Genomic DNA, 13,060 nt, shown 5'->3' on the forward strand with positions numbered 1-13,060 from the left:
CGTTCGAAACAGTAAATCTGTTATTCAATAATTCCATTAACACGTATATAGCAATAGAAATGGTTTTGTAAGTGCAGTAAGGTTTATTTTAGGTCAGCCAATATTAAGAAATAGTTATTGTTAATATTCAGATATTTTAAAGATGTTTTTGAACGCGAGATTTATGACGAGGTTGTAGATACTGGATACCAATTCTTGTCATTGTCAGTTACCTTTACGACCACCGTAAGAAAATCATCCAATCAATAATTAAATCTAGATGATCTTTTAAGCTATAAACAATTCCAGGGAGTTTGATAAACCACAAACAAGCAGTGCTTTGAACATTCTATATCTGTATTTTTTACACTGCATATCAGACAAATGACTGGTGTTTGATTTCTTTGATTATCGTTGTATGCAAAAATTAATACACAAAAATTAGTGAAGAGGACAGATCTCTTGTATTTTCGTTGCGGGATATAGCTATAATCCTCAGCAAACGTCTGGAGCCATTAGCCCCAGACATTCCAGATTTATTTATAGTAATTACAACTTTTATTAGAACACTTCTTGCTGTAAAAAAGAGCTCGTATTCCTCCATTGCCAGTTCCCTATGCACGAAGTAATTCTGTTATAATTACTAATTTATAATGCCAATTTCTAACAATTCGGTGAATGAAATAAGTTTTAGTTTATTACTGATACTAACGGGTAAAAAAATCAAACGCACAGAAAATAAACAGAATCGAACTTAAGTCATAAAGGGAAACTTTGCTAGGTTGTATCTGCCTTCAGTGATACAATCTACAAAATACAAGTCCTCAACTGGTGCTCATTACCAATTTCAAATATATACTAAACTGTGACCTCAGTTTTGTGAAGGTGGCAATTAGCTATAACTTACACCAATAGATAATTGTGAAGATACGGATTAGCTATATATAAAGGTTTTAAATAATATCAACAAGCGAAAGGCCTAACATTTGCCACAAGTACAATGTTAGCGTTAAATACATATATACGTATTTGGCTATCTGTTAAGGTGTGACTTGTATTTTAAAACATACATCGAATTGGTGCATATTTTTGTTTTCGAAGAAATAAAAAGACGAGTAAACGTTGCTTCAAGACAGTTACTGTTAAAGATAAAACACTTTCACTTACAAACATTCAGAATATCATAATATGTTTTTAATGGCGATACGCGTGGTTTCATCTCGAAAGCTACGTTTAAAAAAAATACCATAGAACGGGTAATCCTGGAAAAGTCGTGTCGCCTCCAGACAAGCCAGATTCCATTCGGTGAGCTAGTAATAAAACCATAAGGAGACGGGAAAAAACAACCAATAAATCGCTTCCATTAGTTACACTTTTGTAGCAGTTTGTGGCTTTTTTATCGAAAGAGACAACAGTCACACAAGAATGAAGATAATATTATCTATTTTATCGTCTTTCATGTAAATGGCCAAGTAGATAAACCCCCTCCTGACACAATCTTTGTGCAATTTAATGAAGAGAACTCTAGTATATATTGACTCATCAAAAAATCATTAAAAAGTCGTTATATGATATCCATTTCCGTCTCCCTATTTCTGAATAGACTTAAGTGGAGAGCACTCGCTTTAGAACAAGTTCTTTATAAACTTAAAAGTTCTAGCCTGGCAAATTGAACGTTTAGGCTTAAACTACGTATTGTCGTGAGTTGCGTATGGATGTTCATCGTTGTCCAATAAAACTAACGACTTTACGTATGTCGACACCTTTATCTAAAAACATCGTTCGTTTACGCTTAGAAATTATTTTATCTGAACATTTACTTGATTTTTCTTTTTCTTTTTTGACAATCTGGAAAGAGTTAAAACTGTGAAATGGTACAGAATTAAAAAACAGATGTCCTGAAAAAATAAAATAAATGTCACAGATGGCTGAGATCTAGCAGTTAGCTCACCTGATTATTAGTTCATATATTTACATATACTTTCAGTGTTTCCTTTTATTTACCAGGCTGAGCTTAGTAAGTCTGGCGTGTTGTATTTTTTATCCTCTTATACAACACTTCACCTTAAGTTTTATATCTAGCCTTGTTCTTATAACCAATTTGATAATCACACGTAAAGGTTGTTTTGCACTATAATTACCGTTTTTACGTATGGATGTATATTATAGCAAATGAATATATTATATTAGTACACTGTAATAATACGCAATTAGATTAGAATTATTGCTTCGCTTGGTGATATAATAATAAAACCGATAACGACTGCATTACGTATAGGTTTTAATTTAATACAAGTCCAATCGAAGCATACAAGTTTATCCCACACACGTAATTATCTTATTGCTTGGAAATCGTATATGAATGACTTAACTCATCGAACAACGTAATCTGCTTTTGATTTCCAAAGCCACAAAAATAAGTTAACTTGTTGTAATAAAAAATTAATCACTTAACGAATATTTTCAATACTATAAGCACTTCTCGTTGGGGACTTCTGTTCATCAGAAATTACAACACGAAACTTGATTAAACTTGCGAGAATACCTTGATGTAGAGATATTCTGTCGATAGGTTAACGGTAAGTTCCGGCTTTCTTTTCCTCCAGGTGGGAAGATTACAGATTGTCCATTGAGTAGTTTTGTGCTAGAAAAAACAAACAATAGCCTAAAAATAGATAATAATTGGATTTTACATCAATTCTTTATTTCTATTTATTTGTTTTTTTTCTTCTTATTTCTAGTTGAAACGAAGACTACACTGCAAATGAGGACAGTCTGTAATATATATATATATATACGTTTTCAATGCAAAGACTGTGACTTTGATACCCAATTATTTAGGGGGTAACTATCAGCTAAAAATTTAATATTTTCCTAAGTGATGGCCCATGTGGGTCCTTAGGATCGGAAAATGTTTGGTTTTGGTTTTGAATTTCGCGCAAAGCTACAAGAGGGTTATCTGCACTAGCCGTCCCTAATTTTGCAATGTAAGACTAGAAGAAAGGCAGCTAGTCATTATCACCCACCCACCGCCAACTCTTGGGCTACTCTTTACCAACGAATAGTGGGATTGACTGTTTCATTATAACGTCCCCACGGCTGAAAGGGCGAGCATGTTTGGCGTGACGGGGATTCGAACCCGCGACTCTTGGATTACGAGTCGCGTGCCTTGACCCACCTGGCCATGCCGGACTGTGCCTTTAAGTCGACTGAGTTTTTATCAGTTCTACCTGTATTGTTTTCTTATTAAAATCATCATAAAAATTTGAAGAACAAAATATAACTTTCCGTTAATTTCTTTGTGTTATACTAGCTTAACCTTGAAAGTATATAATAATAAAAATTAATAATTTAATCTTGAACAAAGGAATAGATATAGATTATTTTAGTATGTGTAAAGTGGAATTTCTTTCTAATCAGAAAATCTAAGCTTTCAAACGGACATGGTTATTATGTAATTACCAATAAATAATTCTAATTGTATATTCATACAAATATAAAACCAATGTGTTATTACATTTTGAATCTTGCCCAAAACGTTGCGTTTTGAATCTATGCCATAGTTAGTTGCTTATATGATTACCTAAATATAATTATTATTTAACTTACTTTTCAAACATTACTATATCCTAATTCCCAAGCAAGAATATTCAGGATTGGATAATTTGTATTGCGGTTACTTGTATTTCCTTCAGCAGTGACATAAAATTGACGATCTGCATTACATTGAAATTGAGAAGTCAAAAAAGCAGTTTTATCAGTCACAAACAGGAAACCCTGGCTTAACTGGTACTTAGAGCATAAAGCTTGGACAATGAATGGCATAAAGCGTGTGATGTGATCTATGAAATCGTATTTCACTCTTCCATTTACTGACAACAGTAAATGTGTGGATATTTTTCCAACACTACTTATCATGCTCTGATAGTGCAAGCCTCTGGTTGCAATATAATGGCATGGAAGTCTTTTCTTAAGAAAGGTAGAGGTTTTCTTGTTTGTTTACAAGTGAGACTAACATCCAAGATGTACCTGGACTTCGTTACCTATCACGTGCACCCCACAATGCTGCAATTCCACCCAAAAAACTAAGACCCTTCACGGGTCATAAAAAACAAACAACCTAGTTCTACGAGTCTCAGATTGGTTGTAAGAAGGTTAAATAATATTTCTTGGCCAAAATGACCTTTATATTCTCAAACCGATTTCAGACAAAACTCATATATGGATGGGCTGCATTAGAACAAGATGTTTTCGACAACTTGGTAGAGTTTATATCATGCTAACCTCAGACTGAACTTGATAAAGTGGCCATTCAGTAAAATTTAACACACCTGAATATGTTTTAGACAATTTTAGTTTTGAGTTGTGAGTCGATAAAAAACAACAACTATTAGCTGACCAATCAACGTTTGTCAAATACAATCAGCCGTTTCTTAGTTTCTATGGTCAAAAGAATATCAGCCACCAAAAATATATTTCTCTTTTTTTCAACCTTAATCGTTTAAAATTTTTGAATATGTTTTTATCGACATTATCTTCGAATTTTTATCAATTATTTAGCGTTTCATCAAAATTGTTTTCAAGCTCAATAATAAGCACAATAAATTCTTTGTCGCTTTTATATGACCCAAATGCTCATCTTTTTACATATACCAAAATATTATGCCCGGCATGGCCAGGTGGGTTAAGGCATTCGACTCGTAATCTGAGTGAGGGTCGTAGGTTCAAATCCCGTCGCACCAAACATGCTCACCCTTTCAATCGTGGGGGTGTTATAATCCCACTATTCGTTGGTAAAAGAGTGACCCAAGAGCTAGCGATGGGTGGTGATGACTAGCTGCTTTCCCTCTAGTCTTAAACTGCTAAATTAGGGACGGCTAGCGCAGATAGTCCTCGAGTAGCATTGCGCGATAATTCAAAAAACAAACAAACAAACCAAAACGTTCAATCCAACATAGTTGTAAGTCTTGAATTATCTGCAAACAGCGCGCATTTTGCAAAACGCCGTTTTAAACCAATGAATCATAAAGTTTTGCTTCTTTTTTCTTTCTTTATGTTTTGACGATTTGATCCTCATCATTTGTTAGTCTGTCCGTTATACTATTTTATTTTCTCTTCACAAACCACACATTCATCCGACGAATATTCGGTCAGAATTTCATCTGGGATCTTTATCAGCAACCCAAAGTAATGAACGAAAAACCTCCTAATAATTGATATCTCTAGGCAGTTTCTTGCCTCAGAGTGTACACTTAAAACATTGAGAGTATAAGCCTCTCCACCAACATGGTGGAGAGATACATTTGTATTTTACATCAGGGATGAAATCCCACGTGGTTTTCTAACCAAATGGACTGTCTTTAGTTTTGCTTTAAAATTCGCCAGCATTTTGTTGTTCATCACGACCTTTGAAACTGGCCATGTTCGTAATGAATTAATGTGGCGAATCAAATAACATTACAATAAAAAAACATATTACAAAACATAATGATAACTTGTTCCTCTTTCTCTTGTGCTGGGGAAAATAGAAAGTTGTTTGATTTGTCCCGTGAAGGTTGTTGAGAAATGTTTGTTCAACATTACACGTTATAGCAGTATTTCATATTTTCTTTCTGTTGACTGTGCTACAAGCTGAAGGTATATAAAGAATTTTGAGTTTCGCATTCACAATATGTATTAATTGAATATGTTTAGAAAGATATTTCTCTTCTACGGCAATTGATTGCACAGACCTATCCCAGGTTTGAATGGCAAAGCCCATCGAGTTGAACAAGCTTTTACTTAAGAAAAGGCTTCGACAAAGATGATTGCACTAAACTACATCTTTACGAGTCGAGGCAGATGCAACCCATAACTTTCTAATCCATTGCACAAAGTTTACTGAGTGTATCCGGAACCAAGATGACCTTTCAAATGGCTGCTAGCGCTGAAAATGTGACTGCTCAGTCATAAAAAAATTTAAGAACCTTTTATTTTGATTGTATCGTCTGGCACAATAGAGATTAGCGTGCACGTTACCGTAAAACAAATCACGTTCCGCACTTCGAGGCTGTAGGTGGATTGTAAGACTGACGGTCAAACTCTACTATTCAATTAGTGTAACTCAACCGTTAGCAGTGGACGGTATCGACACTCTGCTTTACCTCTAGTATATCACGTCAAAATTAGGGACGATTAGTTCATACAGACTTTGTTATAGATTTGCACAAAAATCCAACGAACAACAACTGCAAAAATATAAAGTAATTTTTATGGTCCTAGACCAGTAATATTTTTTCGAACTTTCCTGTACAATACTTAGCGGTGTGTAACAATTGTTAGTGTTAGCAAATTAAAAAAACAACAACAAACTAGTTCTTATAAATTCCACAAACTCCTTCAATGTACATATTACTCCAGCTGTCAGTAATTATGCTTACTCTGGAGTAATTTGGTGGCCCGGCATGGCCAAGCGTGTTAAGGCGTGCGACTCGTAATCTGAGTGTCGCGGGTTCGCGTCCACGTCACGCCAAACATGCTCGCCCTTTCAGCCGTGAGGACGTTATAATGTGACAGTCAATCCCACTATTCGTTAGTAAAAGAGTAGCCCAAGAGTTGGCGGTGGGTGGTGATGACTAGCTGCCTTCCCTCTAGTCTTACACTGCTAAATTAGGGACGGCTAGCACAGGTAGCCCTCGAGTAGCTTTGTGCGAAATTCAAAAAAACAATAACAAACAAGTAATTTGGTTGCTTTCCAATGGAGGAAAGAACGAATAGACATTAATAACTAAAATAAAAGAGGATTTAACCACCCACTTCTTGTTGTTTGACATGTATTTTTCCTATAATAAAAAGGAACTTACAAGTAACATAAAGTTCTACGAGGGGCCTAGCATACGCAGGTGGTTAGAGAGCTCGACTCGCAATCTGAGAGTCACGGGTTCCGATCCACGTGCCATCAAACATATTCTTTCAGCCTCGGGGATATTATTACGTGATGGTCATTCCCACTATTCGTTAGTAAAAGAGTAGCCCAAGAGTTGACGGTGGGTGGTGATGACTAACTTCTTTCCCTTTAGTCTTTCACTACTAAATTAGAGAAGGCTAGCGCAGATATCCTTCGCGTAAATTGCCGGAAAAGTATTACGAATGTTGCGTGATTTAAAACTGCTCCCTTAGCAAATTCGACCTTGTACGTGACTGGGACTTTATATTAAGTATTATACACAGTACTGAATTGCATGAAATGCTACAATACTCTTATTACCATGACAATTTACTTTTTCAGATTTCCATAGCAAACCATGTTAATTATACGTCTACAGCAAATGTGATATAAAATTCACCAGAAAATGAATATTTTTATTGCAATAAAAACATAAGACTTCGCTTGTACTTAAAATAAATAACATTTGTAAATTCAATGTAAAACGTAAAGAAAAAAATTTGTTTGTATATTTTTATGTAATTTTGAATTTATAGACACGGCCCGGCATGGCCAGGTGAGTTAAGGCGTGCGACTCGTAATCTGAGTGTCGCGGGTTCGCATCCCCGTCACACCAAACATGCTAACCCTTTCAGCCGTGGGGGCGTTATACAGTGACGGTCAATCCCACTATTCGTTGGTAAAAGAGTAGCCCAAGAGTTGGCGGTGGGTGGTGATGACTAAAATCAAATCCCAGGAGTTTCAAAATGCCAATTTTTAGTGTTTGACACTATTGACACTCAGTAAATCTTATTAATCTCAACGTTAATTGTCTCTTAGTGTCTCAAAGACTTTTCTTTTATTCTCAACTGCTCTGATAATCTTACAGACAGAACAATCACCACAATAGCTGGAGCAATAGCAGAAGTTGTTTTTGACCTAACTGAGTTGAAGAAGAGTCTGAACCCAAAGTACAAAGTGTGAATAAATCAGTCTTTGTTTATTCAGATCAGATGTACTTACTCTCTAAGATTTGGAAAGGCTTTAAATCAGACGAAAAATTTACCAAACTGATCAAGGTTTAAAAAACGGATTAACCACAATAAAGTCAATTTTTCCAGTGTGCACTCTCCACCAATGTAACTTTGTTATATCATACGTCAAACTAAAAATGGCACAGGTTAACAAAGGGATGCATTAAAACTTCTGCTCTGCTGGTGCTACTAGAGAATTAATGTTCCCAGATTACAGGCTTTTCCAGTGGAATATTGTATGAAAAAGTGCAGTAACACTAAAACTTCAAGACATAGCATACTTGATTTAATCGCACAAGCATAGTACATGCGTATAACTAAACCTGTCCATCTAAACGAAAAAGAAAATATTTAGTTTCTTGCACACTACTTAAAAGCCTTCAAAACGTATCTGCAATAACTAGCTGTTTCTGGTTGCTATTCTGGATGAATCTTTTATTGATATTCTAAATAAACGCGTGTTCTGAATGTAAAACAAAAAAAACAGTCTAGTTCCTTTCAGTCTGTCGTACAATAATTATCCAGATGGAAGAAGGTGTCGCTACGTTACTTGTCGTCAAGCGATGTCTTTTTATCGAACAATAAACAGAAATTTGTCTACTTGTCAGATCTGAGAAGAAACAGATGTAGGATAACATTGATGAACGATTTACAAATAATATTCATTCCATTTGATTATTATTCACATTATCAAGAAAAAATCTTGTGTGATTAACATGTGAATTTTATTGTTTTTATGGCCAATGTTAAAGGTCAAGTTATCACGAATGGTTGGTATAAAAAACATTCATTTGGTTGCAGAATCACGTGAATGTAGAACATGACGAAAAGCAAAATATTATATTAGGTTTTAAGATTTTTGTTTCAAGCAGTATTAAAATATTGAATTCCATTCTCGTACACATGCTTATACACTAAAGTTGGAATAACATAAAATGCTAATTCATCTTGGTCGAAAACGACAACATCGTTAAGTTAATTGGGCCTTGATAATTTAAAAAACATGTAGAAACTCAACCTTGTTTTGTCGCTCAACAATATTTAAAAAAGTTCTCAGAGAGTGTGGAAACAACAATTTTTACTATAATTAACTTGTGTTTGTTTTTGTAGCATTTAAAAATTATACAACTAATTTCTTCATAAGTAACCGACTAGAGTGATATGTCATTTCAATAAATTTCTTTACCATATATAAATTTGTATGTTGACAAATGATTAGATATTTAGCAGCAAACATGAGAAGACAGTGTTATAAAAACTATATAATTTGCACTGCATATAAAGGTTGTGATATTTAAAATAAATGAATGACAAAATATAGTACGAATTAGTGCACAACTACGTAGTTACTTCCGGCTACTCATGTGTTAGAAACTGTTACAAATACTACTGTACTTACGTTTGAACGCCACGATTTTGGTAGATTACTGTTACACATTTTAGTATACCCAATTTGCAAATCCTATAGTGGCGAATTATTGTTATAAATGCTATTATAGCTACTTTTTCACACCACGGTATTGGTTATTGATATTGTAAATATTGGTAAAACTTAAGTTTTGACACCTCAGTGATGATGAACTACTGTTATAAAGACTAGTTGTTACGTATTATAATTTATGTGACGTATGTTACGTATTACGATTTCAAATAGCCGGAAATTTTAATTTTAATTTATAAGTTAATTGAACATCGATATGTATCGAATTTATGATATTTGCCAATAAGATTCATACACACAGTTTTCTTTCTTAATATAAATATATTTTAATATACAAACAACATTAAAATTTATAATAACGGTTATTATAGATAGTTATTAGAAATAATGATTTATTTACAAACGTTTTACAAGCTTACAAACAATACTAAGTATTCTATCTGGTCTGAAACTGAATATTTTATCGATGGCTCATGATGAGCGAATTAATACCGAGTTTATATTGTTAAACTTTACTTAATGACCAGCTAACAACCTCTCTATGCTTGGCTGGACTCACGCTGTCTAAAAGCTCACTTTACTCCAACGAAGACATCTAACGTTTCCGTAGAAATACTAGCATGCGAAGTTAATTCACTGAAGTTAAATGGTTTGTAATGTTCGAAATCTATAAACGTTTCTGTTCAAATATCTGTAGTTTTCGATTAATAAGCGTTTATCACAATTATAGCTTCCGAGGTTTATAACATATTAGCTACAGCATACCTACAATATTAACCTTTCTCTTCACACGTCGATTTACGAATTTTAAGGCTAGGTTCTCGAAAGTTCAGTTGGCAACAATTTTGGTAATCACTAGTATCTTACATACACACACAGTACATTATTTATTCTTAAGCTTGAGAATCTTCTACAGATTTAGAGAATAAGCTGAACTCTCACAATGCACATTTTAACAATATAACTTACAAGCATTTCTAAATATATATTTAAATGAAAACTAAAATCAATATTAAAATAAATATATATTAGTAAATCCGTTACACACTATATCTATCATTACCCGTCTCGGTATTGGTGAGTTACTAATATAAATATTGGTATGGTTACGTTTTATGTATACATATGTATATAAACACTATAGCACTGCATACACATATCGAGAAAACGCAATACTTACTCTGAGTTTAACTTCTAGAAGGAAGAGACCATAAAGCGGAAACAGCTCACCAGTTTCTAATAGGTTTAAGTACCCATATCTATTTGTACATTTTAATCTCTAATTTTATTTGACTTTTGATGCATGGAAATGAACGTAAAAGTACATGGATTATGTGTTCTATCCCTACCGTCACATAGATACACTCTTTATGTTTTTTTTATATATCTTACTTTTTCTGGTTATTCCTTTGAAGTTTAGTATTAATATGTTATATAATTTTACCATGTTATTACCATCTTTGCGATGAAATAAAAACCCTATAACCCGAGCATTTTCGAAAGGTGGACCTTTCTTCTTCAGGGGTAAACCTATGTGTTTTTTTTTAACATAATAAATTATCATTTTTGCCATATTCTTATGGACATGATTATATTATTATTCTATAGTGTCTGCTTGAAAGAAAACTGACGGTACAACAGCATATATTATTCATTATTTGATCATTTTATTAATATTATTGACTATAACATTTAAAATAATTTGGTACATCGTTTATATTGTACATTTCACACTTATAAAGACTATTGAGAGATAGTTGCTAAAACCCCGTTAATATCAACACATACAGATAATTCTGGACTCAGATTTTTCTTTTGTTTTAATATTTAGCATTATGCACTTATTGTTAGTTTGCTGTACAGAATTTACTTTATTAATTTTAAAGTCACCTTTTAGTTTGGATTGACTTTACCCGTCTTGGTTGTTTCTTTCTTCAAGTGGCATACACAGACGAGATGTCTCGAATGCAGCAAACAGGAACCACCAATTAAAATTCAGTATAAATGAGTAATCTAGTCTTTGTATTATGCAAAGTCTAAATAAATTATTGTCTTAGACCTCCAGAGAACACTAACTGCAACTCCATCTGGTGATTATTAACAACAGTGCAGCACAAATTCCTTCACTCATAACTGATTGTACAAGTTCCAAAGGTTTCATGCATCTGTGTTTTGTTCATCTTTTTGTCAAACGAACTTCATGGCACTGACGCGTAAGAAGCACTTATGTTAGATCTGGATCCTTAAGTTACTCCTTTTAACAGTAACATCCATCTACTAGTAGGATCTCTCACTGCATGACTTGACGTTGCTGTGGTGAAAATTGTTTCAACTTCCTTCAGTATTCTGGATCAGAATATTGAATAAACGAACAGAATAACACCTTGTGAGAAAATCTACTCGCATTTGTGAGTTATGGGTGTAGGCAATGGGTTCTAACCAAGTCGTGTAGCATTGTTATCTAATGTACTGTAATTCTTTCTCGATTTTTAAAGTTCATTAACAATTTCAGTGAAGTATGGTACACCTAGATAATGGAGATTTTACAATACAGGTAGTGTTGATGGTTCTTTACAAAAACAAAAACTGCAAGCAGTTCATCATACAGTATCTTTGTTTCAGGAGCCATGAGCACACAATTAGCAAAAACAGGTTGTTCGACGCGTTGTTTCTGCAACTGTGTTACATGGCATCAGTATACTAGCTTTTATCTGTAACAAACCAATGAACAGTACTTGTGTATGCAGAGGTACACTTTGATTTTATTCTCTATTCTATGTACACTCGTTCATAGACGTGAGTTCACTAACGTTGGATAATTCTCTCATGAAACTTCAGATCACTTGTTGTACAGGTGAAAGTTCCTAATGGTTTCTGCAGCATGATTAACCTGAATTTGCTAATGCTAAAACCAAGATCAGAGATGACTGCCTTCATTCTGTGAATGACAACTTTTAGACACAGCTGAATATCTACTTTTCCATTCACATATAGATTGTCATCCTTTATCCGAACAAAGCTAATACTCATTTGTTGAAGTGGTGGTCTCACTTGGAGGACTTGAAAAACCAAAAGATCTACCAGTATTCTGGCCATTCCAGAAACTATATCTCCCGCCTTATACCCTCAAAGTTATGCACTGAGCTTTACTCAGCTTCCAGAGAAGATGATAAGTTGGAACAGAACAGTCCATTGTAGTATTCTGTCTTTTGGAGATTTAAGACATTAAAGTTTCTGACTAAGCCATGCTATGATAATGCTGTTACTAAAGTGGATCCAAAAAGAGAGTTTTACCTCTTTAACAACTGCATAAGGGAGCTGGGCTGACCTACAAATATTTCAGTACAAGCTGATAGCAATGCTTCCCATATCGCTGATCAGACTCAGTTTGGTTTCTGTTAACAGTGTGAAGTTGTAGTAGCAACGTTTACTACTTACTGTTGGTTCTTTTGCATCTGTTAAACCAGCAGTCAAAACTGATAGCATTAATTACTTTGCTGCTTGGCAAATTTGACAGTTCACTCAAAATTGAACAACATCTAAAGCACATGTTTTGTTTCTCTCTTCGAAAATGTCACCTGGATAAAAGCATCACTAGTATAGCCTTTGACATAAAAACAATGGAAGGACTTGAATAACCCTGCCCATTCACTGGAAGTCAGTGTGGTTACATCACAGTATCAAGATGTGTGAGTAAATAGT

At 34.2% G+C, this 13,060-nt stretch overlaps 1 protein-coding gene across 1 annotated transcript in view; it reads right to left on the reverse strand.

Moving 5' to 3' along the window:
* Positions 1 to 2,262: 2,262 nt before the first annotated feature.
* LOC143226335 (LIM domain only protein 3-like) overlaps positions 2,263 to 13,060 on the reverse strand; it is a 54,969-nt gene continuing 44,171 nt past the window's right edge. Inside the window, exon 4 of the mRNA XM_076457165.1 lies at positions 2,263 to 2,623. Coding sequence (XP_076313280.1) covers positions 2,482 to 2,623 — 142 coding nt within the window. The 3' untranslated portion in view covers positions 2,263 to 2,481. The remainder of the gene's footprint in view (positions 2,624 to 13,060) is intronic.

This window comes from Tachypleus tridentatus, chromosome 9 (genome assembly GCF_004210375.1).
Source record: "Tachypleus tridentatus isolate NWPU-2018 chromosome 9, ASM421037v1, whole genome shotgun sequence".
Taxonomy (NCBI): domain Eukaryota; kingdom Metazoa; phylum Arthropoda; class Merostomata; order Xiphosura; family Limulidae; genus Tachypleus; species Tachypleus tridentatus.